This window comes from Meles meles, chromosome 9, assembly GCF_922984935.1.
Source record: "Meles meles chromosome 9, mMelMel3.1 paternal haplotype, whole genome shotgun sequence".
NCBI lineage: Eukaryota > Metazoa > Chordata > Mammalia > Carnivora > Mustelidae > Meles > Meles meles.
In genome coordinates this window covers 50,323,166-50,344,850 of record NC_060074.1, presented here as the reverse complement: position 1 = coordinate 50,344,850, position 21,685 = coordinate 50,323,166, and the positions used below count along the sequence as shown (strand labels likewise).

At 40.4% G+C, this 21,685-nt stretch overlaps 1 protein-coding gene across 1 annotated transcript in view; it reads left to right on the top strand.

The window, feature by feature from the left end:
* The window catches only part of NEB (nebulin), a 215,371-nt gene that overhangs the window by 129,212 nt on the left and 64,474 nt on the right, over positions 1-21,685 (top strand). The window contains exons 76-95 of the mRNA XM_046019740.1: positions 3,985-4,188; positions 4,526-4,630; positions 8,335-8,439; positions 8,540-8,851; positions 9,560-9,664; positions 10,268-10,366; positions 10,563-10,664; positions 10,804-10,911; positions 11,338-11,649; positions 13,198-13,302; positions 13,407-13,511; positions 13,874-13,981; positions 14,988-15,095; positions 15,192-15,305; positions 15,722-15,919; positions 16,301-16,405; positions 17,107-17,211; positions 17,298-17,402; positions 19,408-19,515; positions 21,514-21,627. Of these exons, the coding sequence (XP_045875696.1) occupies positions 3,985-4,188; positions 4,526-4,630; positions 8,335-8,439; positions 8,540-8,851; positions 9,560-9,664; positions 10,268-10,366; positions 10,563-10,664; positions 10,804-10,911; positions 11,338-11,649; positions 13,198-13,302; positions 13,407-13,511; positions 13,874-13,981; positions 14,988-15,095; positions 15,192-15,305; positions 15,722-15,919; positions 16,301-16,405; positions 17,107-17,211; positions 17,298-17,402; positions 19,408-19,515; positions 21,514-21,627 (2,727 nt within the window). The remainder of the gene's footprint in view (positions 1-3,984; positions 4,189-4,525; positions 4,631-8,334; positions 8,440-8,539; positions 8,852-9,559; positions 9,665-10,267; positions 10,367-10,562; positions 10,665-10,803; positions 10,912-11,337; positions 11,650-13,197; positions 13,303-13,406; positions 13,512-13,873; positions 13,982-14,987; positions 15,096-15,191; positions 15,306-15,721; positions 15,920-16,300; positions 16,406-17,106; positions 17,212-17,297; positions 17,403-19,407; positions 19,516-21,513; positions 21,628-21,685) is intronic.

Below are 21,685 nucleotides of genomic sequence, written 5' to 3'. Positions count from 1 at the left end.
AGTGAAGAATGCCCAGAATCTCCTGAATGAGAGGTTGTATCGTATAAAACCTGAGGACTTCAAATTCACCAGCATTGTCGATACCCCTGAAGTCATCCAAGCAAAGATCAATGCTGTACAGATCAGTGAGGTAAGCTGGGTTGATGATACGTTTGGACATATTGAAGAAGTCTCCATAAGAATTCTGTGAACTTTAAACTGCTGATACCAGCATTAGAACCTTGAACATTCCTGTATCCAGATAGAGTTTCATATACTCAATCAAGTAACAGTATCCACATTTCATTTACTTGGATGACTCTTTGGTCAACATAAGTGTGGTAGGCATCTTTATATTCCACAGACTCTGATGCACACTTTGAATACATTTTGAGGTCTTGCTTGTTATGCAAGTCCACCAGTTAATACCATGGTCACAAAACTGCCACCTTTTTATTGCTTTTCAATCATGAGGTAAGTTGAAAAGTCCAGGGGTGGCCCCAGTATTAGATATTATGATAGTTATTTGGGCCAAGAAAGCCAGGACTTGATTAGTGATGTGGATTATTGTAGTTACCTGAGATCTGGGTTTACCTGCCAGATAGTTACTGGTGACTTAATGAAAAAGGATCGTTTTACTACCATATTTCTGACTCATTTTCCATTTATATTTTATCACATATCAATATGTTCTTCTTGTTGATGTCACTATTGGCACCTTTTAAGTAAAAACACAAATGAAGGGGTGCCTGGGTGGCTCAGTCAGTTGAGCATCTGACTTTTTTTTAATTAAAAAAAATTTATATAAACATATAATGTATTTTTAGCCCCAGGGGTACAGGTCTGTGAATCTCCAGGTTTACACACTTCACAGCACTCACCATAGCACATACCCTCCCCAATGTCCATAACCCCACCACGTTCTCCCAACCCCCCTCCCCCCAGCAACCCTCAGTTTGTTTTGTGACATTAAGAGTCTCTTAGAGCATCTGACTTTTGATCTCAGCTCGGATATTGACCTTAGGGTTATGAGTTCAAGCCCTGTGTTGGGCTCCACAGTGGGCATGGAGCCTACTCAACAGAAAAACAAAAAAAAATCTGCACAAATGAAAACAAAATGATCTACATTTGTGTCTGAGAATATCCAGAGAGAACTTTTAGTTGTACTCGTAATTTTATTCATGTAGTAATTGACTTATTTACTTATCAGCCATCCTTTTTTGTTTTCCCCACTTACCAGCCATTGTATCGTGATGCCTGGGAGAGAGAGAAGGCGAATGTGAATGTGCCAGCTGACACTCCAGTGATGCTGCAGTCCAAGATCAATTCCATACAGATCAGTGATGTAAGGAACTACACATCTACTTGCTTTACACAGTATTTTTTGCCTAACTGAAACTAAAGTTGATATACTCCAGAGGGAGTCTAGCCAAAGGCATTTCCCTATAGATCCTTTTTTTTCTAGTCTTTAAACTAATGCTAAGTGCCATGTGAACACACACACACACGTGCATAGGCACACATGTCATGCATGTGTGTATATAAATAGGTATGTGTGTCCCTATCTTTGTGGGATGGAAAAATCCACTGGTTTCACAAAAACACAACATAAAAACATATACATGCAAATATAGTAATATTTGGTTCTCTTTTTAGTGGCCCATCCGTGATTATTTCCTCTTAAATCCAAACGAGATATATTTTTCTCATTTTCACATGATTTATTGTCTCCTAATTTCTTTCTTGAAAAAAAAACTTTACTAAATTTCATTAAAACTTTACTGAAACTTGATTTCAATGTGAAACCAGCCTATTTATAAATCTTAAGGGGAGACTAATTTTCAATGTAACTTAAGAGATTTCCTTAAAACCGTCAGTAATGCTGACTCAGTGGCTCCCTCTTCAGATTAACTGTGGCATTGCAATCTCTCTTGGCAGAAACAATATAAGCAAGCTTGGGAAGATGTCAAGATGACAGGTTATGACTTGCGGGAAGATGCCATACCAATTCAGCATGCCCGGGCTTCCAGGGATATCGCCAGTGATGTGAGAGCTCCTCCTTTCCCAGCCTTAACCAGCACTAACTAATAGACGACACATGAAAGTTAATACTTTTCTAATCTCTAACTTAATTCCCCAGTAATACACTTAAGTAGAATGGACAGCGTTGGGATTAGTGTCTTGTTTTGAAATCTCAGATTCAAGGATAACTTTGACAACAGTTTGGTGACCCGTTTGCATCAGCACTGGGTTCTGCTTTTCTCATGTTTAAGCACAGATTTTTATTTTCTTTTTGGTATCTTCTCATGATCCTGTAATCTACAAGCACTTATAAAAATTCAGTGGGCATGAAGAGTTCTGTGTTTCTTAAAGTACAGCATACATAAATTGTTCCTGACATAACTTTATATAGTTGATGGACAAGTAATTTTTAAAGATTATACGTTTGTATTTATGTGTGATAGAAAAATACTGATTTTTCCATTTAAATGGGATTATACATTTTAAAGTAAAAATCTTTCAAAGTTTACACTTTAAAATTTATTTAAACAATGAATCTAGTAGATAACCTAAAACATGAAGGTGGTAGTGACTGAAGTTTGGGAAACACTAGATATGCCTATACTGGGGATAATCCAGAAGAACAGGACTTGTCTTAGAAGTGATCACGCTGTCTTCATGCATATGGACATAGAAGGCAAACCAATGTGTTAAGAATTGTAAAATGTATAGTATGGACTTAAAGAAAAACAGTAACCAAAAAAAGCTAAGGGAGATGGAGTTATTTGGAGCAGGCTATTTAGACAAAGTGAGTTTGAAAAAAATGACTCTTCTTTCTTCTGTTCACATGTATCAGTATCTGTACAAAACTGCTTATGAGAAACAGAAAGGCCATTATATCGGATGTCGCAATGCCAAGGAAGACCCCAAACTGGTTTGGGCGGCAAATGTGTTAAAGATGCAGAATGACAGGCTATACAAAAAGGCCTACAATGACCACAAGGCCAAGATCTCCATCCCAGTGGACATGGTGTCCATCAATGCTGCCAAAGAAGGCCAGGCATTAGCAAGTGATGTGGATTATCGCCAGTACCTGCACCACTGGTCTTGCTTTCCCGACCAGAATGATGTGATCCAAGCCAGGAAAGCCTACGACCTGCAGAGTGATGTAAGTTGCTGGCTCGTGCAGAGAGTACCCACCGAGGGGTCTGAGTAGTGAGCTGTTGTCCAGGAAGAAAACCTTCCACAGCTTTGCCTGGTCATTCCTCCTAGGACTTGGAAAAATACAACTCTCCCTACATAAACTCTCTCAGGTTTACTGATTGCCTGTCTTACTGCTGGACCTATTGAGAAAGTTTTCTTTTTTACTGTTAGTGGTGCTGCCAGAATTTTTCTACAGATCCCTTAATGTGTGCAGTGTTTGTAGTTTCATAAACATGAGGATTCGCAGAGTCCCACCATGGAAGAATGACAGGGCTACTTCCTTGAAATTAATGTCAAAGGTCAGCAGCATGCTCCAAACTCACTAGTTTCCTTAATATGGTATTCTTCACGATGTGGTGTTGCATTTGTTTCCCTGATGTATTTTTAGACTTATTCATGTTTTCTCCCTGTTCATTTTTTTGGAAATCATGGATTCCATCAGGATATTTATTTCTTGTGTAGAATGAATGCCTTCTTTCAGTCATTTATTATTGCTTTGAAAGTCTACCTGAGCTAGTATTTTACTAAAGTATTCAGAATCCCACAGAGAGATTCAAGTATCCCACAGAGAGAGCACCTTCTGCATCATTTCTGCTTTTTACAGTGTGCACAGGTGCCCCCGCCACAGAAAACAAAGCAGACTGGAACACTGCTGTGCATATGAGGAATTGTGTTTGTGAGGTCATTGCCCAATTTTAATTACTGTTTGTGAGACATAAAATAGAGCATAAAACTGCTTTCTTACTTTACTAAAAACAAACAACAAAACCCGCTTCTACCTCAGTTTGTTTTGATTCCCAGGCCATCTATAAGGCTGACCTGGAGTGGCTTCGTGGCATTGGCTGGATGCCTGAAGGGTCTCCTGAAGTGCTGAGGGTCCAAAATGCCCAGAAGATCCTACGAGACAGTGTCTACCGTACACCTGTAGTGAGCCTCAAGTACACAAGTGTTGTTGACACACCTGAAGTTGTCCTTGCTAAGTCGAATGCTGAAAACATTAGTATTGTAAGTCCCCTTGCCCACATATGTTAAAATTAACTCATGCTTGTAAGTGACTGATAAATAACCTGGCAAGCGATTTGTAGAAGAACGTTGATGAAAGCAAAGTTTTTAATATGTAATGTTGATGGAATTGTGTTCTTGTTATTTATGAATTTTAAACAAAAAAAGATATTAATACCAATTTCATATTACATTTGAGCAACTTATATGAAAAACTTTTCGGTTTTTTTTTTTCTTAATATGAAAAAAATTTGGGATCAGAAAAGTTGAAAGTTGTGCACTGGAACTAGCAGAATTACAAATTGCAAAGTAATTTTGTTACTGTGTTTTTTTTCCATAGCCGAAGTACAGAGAAGTTTGGGACAAGGATAAAACTTCCGTCCACATAATGCCAGATACACCAGAAATTAATCTCGCTAGAGCTAATGCTCTTAATGTGAGCAATGTAAGTACCTCAACAGACCCCCTTTCTGTTTGGAAAGTCACCCGGTTGGTGCTATGCTATCCCTAGGGAACTCTTCATAGGCAAGAGAGGAAAGATTGACTGGGTAGGGCTAGGGCAGATGCTTCACCGTCAGCCCTTTGACCGGAAGTGAGGAGAGGAGCAGATCCCTGGCTCAGAGTCACCCAGAAAGGCCAGTTACTGGTGAGCCAATGTCAACATGAGAAAAGGGAGAAGGGAATAAGGATGAGAAAGTTGAAAGAGACATAGATAAAGAGACACATGAACAAGAAAGGGGCATAATGACAGACAACACAAAATAATGATGAGAATTTTTTGCAAAACTTTATAGAAATTAGGGGCACCTGCATGGCTCAGTCAGTCGTTAAGCGTCTGCCCCCAGCTGAGGTCATGATCCCGGGGTCCTGGGATTGAGTCCTGCTTCTGGCTCTCTGCTCGGTGGGAAGCCTGCTTCTGCTTCTCCCACTCCCCCTGCTTGTGTTCCCTCTCTCACTATCTCTCTCTCAAATAACTAAATAAAATTTTTTTAAAAATGAAGAAACTTTAAAAAACAAAAACAAAAAACTTTGTACAAATTAATTTTAATACCTGGATCTAGAGGGAATTTTCTAGGAAATCATAAATTACCAAAATGACCCCAGAAAAATATATAGCAAGAAATTAAGCAATTAAGCAAGAATTAAGCAAGCAACTTAAGCAAGAAATTAAAAACATATAGCAATAAATTAAGAATTATTACAGACTCTCCTTCCTACTCTCAGATGTCAGGGTCATCCAGATGATTTCATAAGAGAATTCTTCCATAACTTCACGAAATAATCAGACTAGCATAGAGCCTAATGAAAGAAGGAAAGCCATCACAATTACTAAAACTTGTCAAAGATAATTCCACAAAGGAAAACTGTAGACCAATAATGAGGAAAATCTTAAATAAAATACTAACAAATAAAATTCACTAGTACATGAATATGATAGGAGATAATTAGGATTCATCCATGAATGCCAAGAGGGTTCCATATTCAGAAACCTAATAATGTTAGAGCAAAAAAGAAAAATCACACATTCATCTTACTAGATTTGAAAAGAGGCATGTAACCAAATCCAATATCCACTCTTATTTTTAAAAATAAAGTCCTAGTGAAATAAGAATAAATGAATATCGTCTTGATGTGTCTAAAAGAATAAATCTCAAATCAAAGGCCAGGCTCATCTTCAATAAGTTAATCTTCCCATTCAAGCTACGAATAAAACAAAGATGCCCACTGACATTACCATTACTTAACGTTCGCTGGAACTTCTAGCTAAGTGAATAAGCTCCTCACTCAGGCCAAAATAATTACAAAAGAGTAAGAATGAAAGATAATACTGGATTTAAAAGGCAAAATTATTATTATTTGCAGGATAAATCATTATGTCTGGAAAAAGGAAGAGAACGAACTTTAAAAAGTCTATTAGATAAAATGAAAGCATTCTATGGTCAGTCACACAATTTAAGAAAGCTCAAGAAAGGTGTTGTCTCTATGGATCATGGAGATTTCTTGTGTGTGGAATAAATATGGACCTAGAAGAAGGCAACTGCCCTAGAGCAGTTTACCATGGTTTGGAATTTCCCGTCTTTCAGAAAATCACAAATCTCTGTGAGGGAAGGAAGCTGCCCAGCAAAGATTCCCCACCATGTGCCAAACTACACCCATCAACTCTGTTGTAATGAGCTATTTTTTTCTGAGAGATGGGAAGAAAATAAAATGTGGAGCACTGATAATATTTTTCTCAGACAAGAATAGTACGGTGCAGTACCATCTCATCACCAGCTGGCTGGGTGGAGAGGCAGTCGGTTCCTCACTGCAGCATAAACGGACTCCTCAACCTCTTCTTTTCAATCCAGAGGCATCTTTGGCCAGACTATCGGGGAAAGTCCCATGTCCTCTCTTTTGCGTGATACATTTCTCAGCTGGAAATACCAGAATCCTACTGTTCATATCTTGATGTAAGCAGGACTAGCATTTGAAACTATGCCAAAAGTAAAGTTGTAAACTTAAGATATTTAAATATCAGATATTAAGACATTGATGAGAATGGCTTGTGCTTTGGAAGAAATCAAGCATCCTATTTGAATGCTAACCAAAATGTACTTTTTTTTTTACACATGGTGGTACCATTACTATAATAATCTTGATAAAATCCACTATATAAAATTGTTTCTAGTGCTCGCTTCGGCAGCACATATACTAAAATTGTTTCTATCATTTGGGAAACACAGCTTTTTCGGGATACTTGTATACGATTTTCTAGGTAACCAAGCAAATTCACATTAACTTGACTCATTTAATCTTCAGACTAATCATATGAGTAAAATAGGTTGCTTTGTTTTTATCAGATGGGAAAGTTGAAACTTAGAGTGATTAAGGAATTGACCCATGTTCTTAAAGTTAGTAGATGAATTTTGGTCTCAAACTCAGATTTCTTTTTTTTAATAAAAAATATATGTGACTACATAAACAAAAATGTATTACATAATTAAAAATAGTGTCACAATATATGTAATTAAACTAAATAAGTAAAAACAAGAGATTTTATATAACATAATAACAAGTTTGCATTAAGTATTCTCCAATACATTGAAATGTGGAGAATATGATTTCTTTTGTATAAAAAAGTCTATTGTTAAATAGGACCATGCAAAATTCATACAAAAACTTGAATGAAAATTCATACAAAACTTATATGTACTTATAAGGTCAAAATTTGCACAAGCACTCATATTTCATATATGCAAAGCCCATGAAACTATTAATAATTGAAATTCATCTCTCCTTTCTGTACTGTTAAAGCTCCCATATTGATTGGTATGATTTCTGAATCATATGTTGAAATTACTGTTACTTCTGAGTCAGACATTGTCAATACAGAATGTGCCTGTTTAAATATGAACATATATTTGAAAAGCTTTCTGTACATCAGTCACTACCCTAATTAACTTCTCTACCCAAATAAAAACACGCTGCATTTAAAGAAATGGCTACTGTGGAACCGCCTGGGTAGTTTCATTAGGGTAAGCATCTGACTCTGGATCTCAGCTCTCTGTTGATCCCAGGATCATGAGTTCAGGACCCATACTGGGCTCCACGCTGGTGGTGGAGTCTACTTTTTTAAAAAAGGGCTGTTAACCTCCAACTGTGCTTCAGAAGAGTATCGAACATTCCCAAACAATATTTATCATCAACCACATAAGATCTAAGAAACCATCCTGGGGTAAACCTCCCCACAAATATAAAAAGTTTACAATTCTGAAGATTAAAAAATTGAGTTGAACTCTAAAGTTGAATAAATTGAATTACTGAATTAAAGCAATCCAGTAATCCTCATTAATGTCTGACCTTCACCTTAGCCCAACGTTAGCAGTACAGCCATACAAAGAGCCGCTAATCCCTGTTATATAAACCAGGAACAACTTCACAGAAGCCATGATTTAAATTAGAAAGAACTCTGGTCAAGCCCAGCTCTTTGGACTCCAGGCCCAGTTTCATCTTCCTGTAGCGTGGTGGTGAATTCTTCTTTCACCTATTCCCTTCTTAACTGATTCTGGGACTTCAAAATTGGACTGCTTTGATGGTAATTCTACTTGAACCCTTGAAGTTATCGGTACGTCTGAATCCAAATGGTACCCTATTTTTTCCCCTCTTCAGAAAATTTACCGCGAGGATTGGGATGAAATGAAGATGAGTTGCGATGTACGGCTGGACGCCATCCCCATCCAGGCTGCCAAGGCCTCCAGGGAGATTGCCAGTGACGTAAGTGTGGCCTTGTTTGACTTGCCAGTTTCTGAGCAAAGATCCTAGGTGCATCGGGGGTGCATACTGTGATCCATCTGCTTTGTTTTTCCATCTCCAGTATAAATATAAGCTTGACCACGAGAAACAGAAGGGACACTATGTGGGGACCCCCACGGCCAGGGATGACAACAAGATCCGTTGGGCCCTCATAGCTGGCAAGATTCAGAATGAAAGAGAGTACCGGCTGCACTGGGCCAAATGGAAGACCAAGTTCCAAAGCCCTGTGGATATGCTTTCCATTGTGCATTCTAAAAATTGCCAGACCCTGGTCAGCGACATTGATTACCGCAATTACTTACACCAGTGGACCTGCATGCCTGACCAGAATGACGTGATCCAGGCCAAGAAAGCCTACCAACTGCAAAGTGACGTGAGTGGGCTGCATTTTAGTTCGAGCTCTTCTCTCATTTTGCCATGACCCCCAGAAAGTTGATATCCCTAAATTTTTGTATCATCACTTCCTGTCTTTATACAGCTAAGAATTTGGTTTTAGTTAAACCTTATAGTACAGTGTCCAAAACCAGCAAAGCTGTGAAAGATCTAGATTCTGTATCAAGGAATAAATGGTTGTGTGAATATAAATGTTAATTTTAATGGTATAAAGACAACTGCTGTGAAGATATTATTTATGGCATTTAAGTAGCAACAAAGGTTCATATCATAAGTAAAACGTTGGCAGTCTGTGGAAAGAATGTTGGCACAGATTAGCTTTTTTAGTTAATAATACAGTGTTTAAAAATCTTGAATTAAGTTGCTGCGTTTTTTAAATCAGGAAATTTGGGGTACAAATCTAAGATTTCTTAGTTCTTTAGAAAAAAAAAATCAGAGAATGAATCTCTGGACAGGGCTTACACCCCTGGCAACAGTGGCGGGAGCTGAATTGAGGCTAACCCCCTTCAAATAGAAAATAGATCCCCCAGTTTTTCATATCACTTGACCTCCTAATGAATTTACTTATGTTACTGCCTGGCTGCTTGAGTATGTCATCCTTCTGTGTGTTTCTCCATCAAACCAAGGGGTGGAATAAATAGGACCCTATGCCCAGAGTTGCTGAAATCACTCGGCCTTGTTCCCACAGGCTGTCTACAAGGCGGACTTGGAATGGTTACGTGGGATTGGGTGGATGCCAAATGATTCCGTCTCTGTCAATCACGCCAAACATGCCGCAGATATCTTCAGTGAGGTATTCCAAGATTTTACCCTGCCGTTCAGTGCGTTTCCTGGGAGGCTGAATTAAAATACACAAACCAAAACTCATTCACTCCCCATCAGCAATTGGACAGTTGCTTGCAACTGCTGTCAGTTAAGCCGGACATACCTTTTCCCAAAACAATCCTCTGCTGTCCCTATCACATCAGGGGACCACATCCATAAGATAATATCCAGTATGTCCAGTATGACGCTTGGAATTGTACACATGGAAAACGTCTTTTGTCAGCAATGGCGATACATTTGGGAGAAGCTTGTCCAGTTGAAAGACATGTATGGAGTAACACGATATACAGAATGAATCAGTACGTGATTGTAACATGATATACAGAATGAATCAGTACATGATTGGTAGCTAAGCAAACCTGCTACTTTAAAATCTGTGGGAGATATAAGGCGGCAACTCAGTTGTTAAAAAATTAAATGCTAAGGAAAAGGCCAAATTGCCAAAAAGGTGCTGTTCGGGTATGGCACTCTACACTTCTAGTAGAGAAAGACCCTTAAATCTAGTGCCTCTTTCTCAGCTCAGACAGGACCAGAAACTGCAACTATCTGAAGGGTATTTTCTTTCCCCTAGAAAAAATACCGCACAAAAATAGAAACTCTCAACTTTACTCCGGTGGATGACAGAGTTGATTACGTGACTGCAAAACAAAGTGGCGAGATCCTCAATGATGTAAGTACATGGCTCTCGTTCTAAAATTGCCCAGTCGTGAAATGTCATTTCCAAAGCTTCCCACCTACGTTTGCTCAGCATGCAATCATCGTCCACAATACGGGTTGTAATCGTTGGGACGATGCTAACATTTGCTTGGACAGCATTGTGCTTTCTTAATATCAAGTAACTTAAGCCTCTTGCCTCTCATTTCCAGATTAAATACCGGAAAGATTGGAATGATACCAAATCAAAATATACCCTCACAGAAACCCCCTTGCTGCACACTGCCCAGGAGGCAGCCCGGATACTGGACCAGGTAGGGGTTTTAGTTGGATGCCTGGTACTCTATGTGGGGGCAGAGGACCCCAGTGGAACTGTGGGCCAGGGATGCACACGACCAATGTCCCATCCTGACTGCTCTGTCTAAGCCTCTGTTGTGGCTCTCTGTCTTTTAGTATCTCTACAAGGAAGGCTGGGAGAAGCAGAAAGCTACGGGTTACATCTTGCCTCCAGACGCAGTACCGTTTGTTCACGCCCATCACTCTAGTGACGTTCAGAGCGAGGTAATTTACCCGGGTATGAGTGCACGCTGGAGTGTGCCTGGGGGTAGCAGGCCCGGCCAGGCTTGAGGATGGCTGAAGTACCTGTTCCCTTCTAGATCTCCCTGTGGGCTTCGGGAGTTTTGTCTTGTTTCGTGGGCTTTCTGTAAGAGCTATTCTTTGAGTGCTTTCCTCTTTCTTCTATTCCCTCATTCCCTTAAGATCTCTGAGCTTTCAAATAAGACATAGGCAGAATTAGAAAGCTAATACAGTTTTTCTATTTTTAAATTGATATTTCTTTATATTTATTTATTTTCGTGCTTTTTTATTATCTCTTCTCAGGGAGGCAGGTGCCGAGAGGCCAAAGGCCTGCATCTGCTGAGGTTCCAAGCCCCCCTTTCCCTTGAGTGCTCATCAAAACTGATGCAGTCTCTGTTTTTCTCCTACCAGCTGAAATACAAAGCTGACCACGTAAAACAGAGAGGTCATTATGTTGGCGTTCCGACGATGAGAGATGACCCCAAACTGGTTTGGTTTGAGCATGCAGGCCAGATTCAGAATGACAGACTGTACAAAGAAGACTATCATAAAACAAAGGCCAAGATCAATATACCTGCTGACATGGTGTCGGTGCTGGCCGCCAAGCATGGGCAGGAGCTTGTCAGTGATATCGATTACCGTAATTACCTGCACCAGTGGGTATGTCATCCTGACCAAAATGATGTGATCCAGGCGAGGAAGGCCTATGACCTACAGAGCGATGTAAGTGATTTCGTTTCTTAATTACCTAGAGATGTATACTCTGAGCATTATACGCAGCACTCTGGAAGCACCAAGCTTCGAAACGTCAAGTCCTAAATATTGAGTTTGGTCCCAGAAGAGAATTAAGGCTGAGTATGAAGTAGAGAGAGCCCAGGGGCAGGGACTGGCTGGCTGACAGCTTTGCCTACTATGTAAATCTGAATAACCTTCAAAGTCATTGAAAACAATTTTTTTTGTACCTTTGCCATCAGCAACAACTCACATCTGCCTGGAAAATTATCAGCTGATTTAAAATAATGGTAATTGGCTTGGGGTGAGAATGGCGAGTGAGCAGGGATTTTAACAATATTAGAGGATAGTGTAGTCGAGGACCCGGGAATGCCCTGTTCTTGCTTGGCCAGGCATTTTACTCCTTCAGGCATTTATGAAGGACTTGATTGCAAGGAATCAAAGCAAAAGGGAAGCAGAGTACCGACGAGCCACATGAGGGCCCAGAATCCCTCACGCAGACTTTTGGTAAAGGAATATAGGGTAGAGGTACATGACATAGGCCATCTTGCAGTGAAGCCCGAGTCAAGACCCGTAGCTGCCGCCAGCCATCGGTGAGGAACAGAAACACAGGGCGTTGACATGATGCTCAGGTGCCCCCAGGAGCTAACCCTGCTGGGTCTTCTCATTACCAAAGTGGGAGCAGGAAATCAAGGACTGCCTGCAGCACAGACGCTGAGCTTGAACATCCCACCTCACTGTTGCTGGCAGAAGGACTGTTGTGGATCCTTTAATCAGATTAGCAGCTCTACTGCGGCTGGTGAGGGCTGGCCTGAGAGCATGCGGGCACTGGTGGGGGGAGGGGAGAGCTAGGCTTGGCAGGAGGGAAGTGTCCCCCTGCTCTACAACACATGTGCATTTAGTCATGTCATTTTCTTTATATAGTCCGAATGACCTGCATATTTCTAAGTAATTAAATATAAGTCCACCTAAAATTATACCCTCCTTAGTAAAACCTTTTCTTAGGCTCACTGCTGAAAACAATGGCTCCCTGCCCATAACTCCCACAGCTCTGGGGTGTTCTAGCTCTTACACTCTCCCCTCATGAAGGACTTTTGTTTACACTAGACTCCTTTATACTTAGCCTTCAAGTCACCTAGCACACTACCTCACTCATAATAACAGGCTCAAGAAATATTTTTCAGGGGGCGCCGGTGTGGCTCAGTGGGTTAATTAAGCCTTTGCCTTCGGCTCAGGTCGTGATCCCAGGGTCCTGGGATTGAGCCCCGCATCGGGCTCTCTGCTGAGCTTCTTCCTCTCCCTCTGCCTGCCACTCTGCCTGATTGTACCCTCTATCTCTCTGTCAAATAAATAAATGAAATATTTAAAAAAAAAGAAATATTTTTCAGGTGAACAGGTGAAATCATGACTGAATCAATGAGGCAAGAGTTGCCAGAGAGAAACCCTTAAAAAGCTCCTGAAAAAGTTGCTTCTAATCTACTATCTGTAACCCCGTTTTAGTCATTTATATCAGCATTGTATCTCTCTTCCTACTCTCAGAATGTCTACAAAGCTGACCTGGAGTGGCTCCGTGGCATTGGCTGGATACCCTTGGATTCTGTGGACTATGTGAGGGTTACGAAGAACCAGGAAATGGTGAACCAGGTACACAAAGCCTGTTCTGACCTAAAGCCTGGCCCCCTTGTCTACTGTGTGCGGGCAGGTACACAGTGGAAGGAGACCATTCTTAATCATCTTTTTCCTTACAGATAAAATATAAGAAAGATGCTCTTGACAACTATCCTAATTTTACAAGTGTGGTCGACCCACCAGCGGTTGTTTTGGCTAAGATTAACTCAGTCAATCAAAGTGATGTAAGTTTGTTTTATGTATAATGATGTGCATGGACTGGGGAGTTAGTGGTCTGTTACATTTGCTTACCTCCAGAAAACTGCTTGTAAGAAAATGGACCATGGGGTGGGAAACTACGAGATTGTCTTTGGTGGGAATGTCTTAAAAGTCACTAGTAGGAGGTATACTGTACTCACTTACAGAAAATATCTACATTCTTGTCCAAATCATTAGGTAAAATGAACTGAAATCCAGCCAGTTCCTTGGTTTTTAATCTCTAAATGTAGACTGATTATTATCTTTCTAGGTAGAAACTATGAAACTTTAAATATACATTTATATTAACCAGAGGTTTTGTTTGGTTTGTCTTGTTTTCTCTCCTTAGATAAAATATAAAGAAACATTTAATAAAAGAATAAAGGGCAAGTATACATTTTCTCCAGATACGCCATATATCACCCACTCCAAGGACATGGGAAAGCTCTATAGTACTGTAAGTTTTATTTTATGTGATTTACAACTCAGTTCTTTTTTTTTTTTTTTAAGATTTTATTTATTTGACAGATAGAGATCACAAGTAGGGAGAGAGGCAGGCAGAGAGAGAGAGAGGAGGAAGCAGGCTCCCTGCCAAGCAGAGAACCTGATGCGGGGCTCGATCCCAGGACCCTGGGACCATGACCTGAGCGAAAGGCAGAGGCTTTAACCCACTGAGCCACCCAGGCGCCCCTACAACTCAGTTCTTAATTTTAAGCTCTTGTCAGTATTCATATCTTTGGCTGATTTTGTGAACAACTGAATTTATAAGATTATTATATTTAGTCTTGTTTATTAGAAATAAACTTGTCTTGTGTATTAGAAATAGCATTTACTCAGCTGGTATTTTTTTGAGCTCCTGTGATGTGCCAGGCACTGTGGGAAGCACCAAGGGGCTAAAGCTTAATAAGACAAGCCTGTCAGGAGCCCATGTAAATGAGAGGGACAGACATTCAAGTAAATAGATAATTAACGTATCAGGAGCTATAGCAGCTCTAGGCGCACGTAGGACTGAGCACCTGCTAACAGGGAAAAGAGAGGAAAGGCTGTTCTTTCTTTGGCAGTCATGTATAATTATCTCCAATCAACAAATGGAAGACTTCCCCTCCAAATTTTAATTCATCTAAGTCAAAGGATGATGTGTGTGTATGCAGCGTGTGTATATGTGTATGCCCAATGGAAAGCAATCTGTGGTGATTCCCTATGTGAACATTTATTTTCCTTTTATTAGAACTATAAATATAGTTAGACTTGGTTATAAAATGCCTCAGTGTCTGTAGATTTAATTTGCAGTAAACCAAAAAATTCTGCCATCTTATTAGGTAGGCACATTAATGGCTCTAATAAAGATATAAGCTTTGCCTTTCAACATAAGTATTTTGTTGTGGTTTTACCATTTTCTTTTTAGCAATATCTGAAGGAAGTTGACCACAAACTTTTGTTGACAACATATTTCTTTATTCCAGATACTGTATAAAGGGGCATGGGAAGGAACCAAGGCCTACGGATATACCTTGGATGAACGTTACATTCCTATTGTTGGAGCCAAGCATGCCGACTACGTGAACAGTGAGGTCAGAAGCACTTTCTCTTCTCATGGGTGTAAGAGTCTTCACTGGGGAGCTGGTTAGAAAATCCCAGTGATTCTCAATGCTGTACCTACTTCACAGCTTAAATACAAAGAGACCTATGAGAAGCAGAAGGGCCACTACCTGGCTGGAAAAGAAATCAGTGAGTTCCCTGGTGTGGTTCACTGTCTGGATTTCCAAAAGATGAGGAGTGTGGTAAGCAAAGCTCACTTTCATAGAGGATTTGTCCCTTAAGTGTACTGTTAGTCTGCGTGTTTGTAACATGTTCTTTAGCTGAGAGAGGCATGGACTCCTTCTTGAGATTTATCCCCACCCCTGCAAGTTAGCCTTGTGTACCTTTGCTAGCCATGGGCTTCCTCCTTTTCCCTTCCTCCTCCACTAACCCACAGTGAGGTATCTATGTTTGGAAAAAGGAGAAGGCAACGAGGTAACTATTTACCCCTGTGTTATGAAAGGATGGGACATTGAAAAAGAAGAACATATTCAAGTATCTTTGTTTATTCTAAAGGTACTGGTCTATACTAGAGCTAAGACTCAAAAAGAGATCAATCTGTATAATTAACATTAGAATCCCTTTCTTCTTTTTGTCTTTTAAAACTATGACTCTTTAGCTGAACTACAGAAGAGATTACGAGGACACCAAAGCCAATGTTCACATCCCCATTGATATGATGAATCACGTACTGGCTAAACACTGCCAGTACATCCTCAGTGACCTGGAATACCAACACTTCTTCCATCAGTGGACGTCTCTCCCGGAAGAACCCAATGTTATACGGGCCCGCAATGCTCAGGAAATCTTGAGTGATGTATGATGTCCTTTCTGCAGCTTGACTTAGTTACAGGCTTCATTCGACCGTGCCCTCCATGCTCCATTCGTCCCCGTATTCATAAATGTTGCTGCTTTTTAGAACAGTGACATGAGTAACCGCTTTTTGGTGTAAGAAGACCTTACACCAATGACCCCTATGTTAAATATTTAGCTTGTTTTCACACAGGCCTAAACTCAGCTATTCCTCTCCTCCTAAGCTTCTTTAAGTCAGGGCATTACAGGCCTCCAGCTGTTGAGAGGCCCACCCTAGGACCCCTAAGCACTGAGCACAGCCAACAGCTGATAGGAAATTATCAAAATGCCCAATTATAAATTCAGTGAGTCCCTGTCACCTTTTATCATTCCTTCTTTCTTGCAGAATGTGTATAAGGATGACTTGAATTGGCTGAAAGGCATTGGATGCTACGTTTGGGATACACCTCAGATCCTCCATGCCAAGAAAGCATATGACCTCCAGAGTCAGGTGAGCTCTTCCTGAAAGGACTGGCTCCCTGTGGATCAGTGGAATCCATGGTGCTCTCTGTGGGGTGACAGCCAGGCCAGTCCTGTGCCAGGCAGAAAAAGCTGCAGGATCCAAGGCAACCGAAGGCCCCCTGCCCAATAAAACCTCTCCTGGTGATCTGCTCTGGCGTTGGACCCTCTCAGTTTTAGTCTCTCCTGGGGTTGAAGTATTTGATGTCTCTAACAGAAAGCTTCCTGAGAGGTCTTTTCGTAGTGAACCACTCTCAAGCAGCTCTGCTGAAGTTGATAAGGTTAACTTGCGGGGAGTAAAATGCAAATGCACGCTTGGACCTTAGGAAGATAAGTTCTGAAGTAAGAACTAGATATTTGGAAAATTTCCCGGCATGTGGTCGGGCTCTGACAGGGCGGGTTAGTGGAACACTGAGCCTGAGGGACCGCAGTCAGGGATGGGGTGCGTGCGTGGAAAAGACAACAAGATGAAGACAAGGATCTGACAAAGAGCCAGCCCCCACTGTTGGTCGAGACAAACTATTCGTTTTGACAACCATCCAGAGTCGGCAGGAATATAGAACGACGGCCTCTCTGTTACTATTAAAGCAGGAACCCAGAAGTAAATAAAGGCCCATCTAAGTTGGCACAAACCGCCCAGGCTGACGGCAGGCCTGTATTTTACCATTTCCGGTGACTTGTTTTTCTTTACAGCTGCAATACACGGCAGCAGGGAAAGAAAATCTGCAAAACTACAACCTGGTCACGGACACCCCACTTTACGTGACTGCTCTTCAAAGTGGCATCAACGCCAGTGAGGTGCGTCTTGTACTGCTCTTCCAGGACGAGCTCTACGCATTTGCAAAGAGCAGGAAAAGAATAACCCATATTTTGTGTGTGTGTAGGTGAAATACAAAGAAAATTACCATCAGATTAAGGACAAATACACGACCGTTCTAGAAACAGTGGATTACGACAGAACCAAGAACCTGAAGAGTCTTTATAGCAGCGTGAGTTCCTTTTCTCATCTTCGTCTTTATTTTCCTTCAGAGACAATAAGGGAATAGTTGGGATAGGCACCTTACCCCCAAAGGTTTTTCCAGTTTTTTTCAGGAACCTTCAGATTCCTCCTTTATCCCACCAGTAGTCCTAGTCCCAAATCAGCGAGCCCAAGTGGAGTATTGCACCATCTCGAGCAGTTGAACAAATTCAGTTGCTGTTCCCTTACTGCAGGCAGGTAGGGTTGAAGCTATGCTACACTGACCCTGAGCTCGTCCTTCCCTGGCTTTGCCAGGGGCCACTGGCTTACAGCCTACAAAGACACTCCTTTTTTTCCTCCTCTGAATTGGTTAATTCAACAAACATTTTTCAAACTTCATTTTGAAATCATTTTAGATTTACAGAAAAGTTGGAAAAATAGTAGAGAATTCCAGTAATTCTCTACTCGAATTCTCTGTAATGCAATGATCAAAACTAAGAAAAGCCCGTATGGCTTTTTTTTTTTTTTTTAAGATTTTATTTAGGGGCATCTGTGTGGCTCCCTAGGTTAAGCTCAGGCTCCCTGCTCGGTGGGGAGTCTGCTTCCCCCTCAACCTGCCGCTCCCCCTACTTGTGCTCTCTCTGTCAAATAAATAAATATTTTTAAGAAGATTTTATTTGAGAGAGAGAGACAGCATGTGTGGGAGGAGGGGCAAAGGAAGAAGAAGAAGCCGACTTCCAGCCGGGCAGGAACCCTACCCTCCCCCTCAGGGCTCATCAGGACCTGAGCTGAAGGCAGATGCTGAACCCACTGAGCCATCCAGGCATGCGTAATACTATGGCTTTTTTTTTTTTTTTTTTTTTATTTGACAGAGAGAAACACAGTCGGGGGGAGAGAGAGAGAGAGAGAGAGAGAGAGAACAGAAGCAGGGGGAGTAGGGGAGGGAGAAGCAGTCTTCCCACCAAGCAGGGAGCCCGATGCGGGGCTCTATTCCAGGACCCTGGGATCATGATCCTGGGATCATGACCTGAGCCAAAGGCCGATGCTTAACGAACGACTGAGCCACCAAGGTGCCTCTGGCTTTTAAAAATGCAAAGAGTCATGTAGTCACCATTACAATGAAGATACCAAAAACGGCTCTATCACCTCAAAATTTGCCTCTTGCTTCCCTTCTCTCCCTAGACATCCACAGAGGTATTTTCCGCACCAGTTAAAAAAAAAAAACAAATAAATAAACAACAACAACTTTTAAAAACCTCTTCCAGAATGTCATGTAAATGAAATTATGAAGTATGTAGTTATCAGGTCTGGCTCTTTCTCTTAGCAAAATGCATGTGTGCCGTACACACATTGCCGTCTAAACCAGTAAGTTATTGTTCTTACTGCAGAGTAGATTCCGCTGCACGAATGTACCACAATCGTTGATCCATCCACAGTCGAAGGACATCTGAGTTGCTTCTAGTTTTTGACAATTATGAATAGAGCTGCTATATACATTTGAGTATAGGTTTCTGTGTATATGTAAGTTTTCATTTCTCTTGAGTAAATAAATACCTAGGAGTGAGAATATTTTTTTTCAGCTTCCTCTAGCTACAAAAAACTAGGAAAGGATAAATAGATTTTAAGTTAGTGGTTTTCATCCTTCAGAATTTCCTAGACTTATGGGGAATGAATCAAAAACTTTGTTTTAATTTATGTACAGTAAAAGTCACTCCCTGTGGTATGTGGTACTATGGCTTTATAAATACATAGTCATGTAGTCACTGCGGCAGTCAAGATATAGAAAAGTTCTTTATCACCCCATGATAACTGCCAAACTGTGATAAGTACTACGATAGAGAACAAAATAATGGAGTGTGGAATTACGGTCATGGCATTAAACCTGTTATTCACTGAGGAGTACTTGGGTCCTACTGAGTATGAAGATCATGGGGTGTTAAGGAGTGTCTGAAAAAGGCAGATACAGGAAAGATCTCCTCAAGAGCCAACCAGAAGGCATTTTTCTGTATTCACAAGATAATTTTTAACCCCTACAGAACCTGTACAAGGAGGCTTGGGATAGAGTGAAAGCCACCAGCTACATCTTGCCTACCAGCACGATGTCCCTGACACATGCCAAGAACCAGAAGCACCTGGCCAGCAATGTAAGTCAAGTGCAAAGGTGATAAACTTCCCCCAATCTCTGCCTTCCCCAGTTCGCTGCTCCTAGTATCTTTCTGGCTAATTCACGTGTTATATATATTATATGTTTATATATATTATAAAAGAAAATCTTAAATTACATGAGGTATTTAGACACAATATTAAGTTGTAGGAACTTTAACCCTTTATGCCTAAGATATTAAGTAAAGCCTTTAATTGTCAAATTCCCTATAACCTTCATTGCAGTCCTAATAAGCCAGTTCCCTTTCAGAAAGATAACCTCTTTTAGAGACTTTTACCTCTTAATTGTGAATTAATTCACAATTGTGAATTAATTGTGAATTTTACATAGCCCTGTAGATCTCTTTTTCTACCATGACCCACAGTGAGAAATTTGTTTTATGTTGCGAGTTCACAGACAGCTGAAGTTTACGTGAATTCCTTCTGACAGTGTTTTACAGAAGACTATGTACTGCTACCTAATGGCAATACAGCCCATCATTTCAATTCTGTTCTATTCATTTAAATGCTAGTGATTCAATAACTTGATTTCACTACCTCCTAATGGGCCTAGAGATGCATATTTAGGAAAAGACTTTGTTAGACAATATATGGAATTAATATAATTTTTGTTAAATATATATGGAATTAATTTAATTTCTACCTGGAGGAAAAACTAATATATGCGATTTTGCCCAGACCCAAGTCTGTTTGGAGGACTGCAAACAGACTAGCCCAAAGGAACAAATTTCACTTGGGAAGAAAAGTTTTGTGTATAGAATTTAGAAAGCTCATCAGAGATTTTCTCCTTTAGTCATGAAAAAAACTATAGAAGCAGAATTTTCAGCAACTTGTTTTTGAAACAGGATGGGGCATAATTCTTTAAAAGAATTTCAACAGTTGTTTTTTTTTAAAGGTGCCTTTGAATACTATCTTCTTTATAATTGAGTAATGGTTTAGATATAAGGAGCACGTGAACTAATATTCTAGGAAATTCTGTTGGGAATCTTGGTTGGTTTTCAAATATTTTATTTTATTTTTTTTTTTAAGATTTTATTTATTTATTTGACAGAGAGAGATCACAAGTAGGCAGAGAGGCAAGCAGAGAGAGTGAGAGGGAAGCAGGCTCCCTGCTGAGCAGAGAGCCCGATGCGGGACTCGATCCCAGGACCCTGAGATCATGACCTGAGCCGAAGGCAGTGGCCTAAACCACTGAGCCACCCAGGCGCCCCTTGGTTGGTTTTCAGTTAGCAAAGAGCTTCACTGCAATTCTGACACAAATACTCCCATCTTCCTTTTTTTTTTTTTTTTTTTTTTCCTTAACTAAGATGTGGGCCTCTGAGAAATGAGGATTGTTCTTTTGTCATGTGCTCGGAGTTTGGATTTTAGTCTCTTTAAGAGGCTTCTCTCCTAGTTCATGAAATTCTGGAGCATTAATTGATAGGCAATATGGCTTAAGAAGCAAAAGTGAGTTTCCCCATAGACATTGGTTACAGTGTATTTTTGGAAAACCTTATAAAATCTGAAATTCAAGGACTGTGTCTCTTAAGCATCAGCCTTGTCAGTCACTAAAAACAAAGAAATTCCTGAGCACATTTTTCATCTTTTATTCATGGTTAAGAAAAGCAAAATCAGGGGCGCCTGAGTGGCTCAGTGGGTTAAAGCCTCTGCCTTCGGCTCAGGTCATGATCCCAGGGTCCTGGGATCGAGCCCCACATCGGGCTCTCTGCTCAGCAGGGAGCCTGCTTCCTCCTCTCTCTCTCTGCCTACTTGTAATTTCTGTCTTTCAAATAAATGAATAAAATCTTTAAAAAAAAAATTTTAAAAAAAAATAAAAAAAAGAAAAGCAAAATCATTATCATGAAAGAGATTACTTAAAAATTACATAATCTGTAAAATGAGTTAGGTGTCGCAGCAATAGTAGTACAAGAATGGGTATAGGCATTTTAAAAATTGTAACTAAAAAAACTTTTTTCTTCCTTTGTACTTTTTCTCTGTAGATCAAATATCGAGAAGAATATGAGAAGTTCAAAGCTCTTTATACTTTACCAAGAAGTGTTGAGGATGATCCAAATACAGCACGCTGCCTGAGAGTCGGCAAGTTTAACATTGATGTAAGTAATCCCAAAGGCCTTACTTCAAATCAAGGCCAGGTAGTGTAGCCATCTGTCA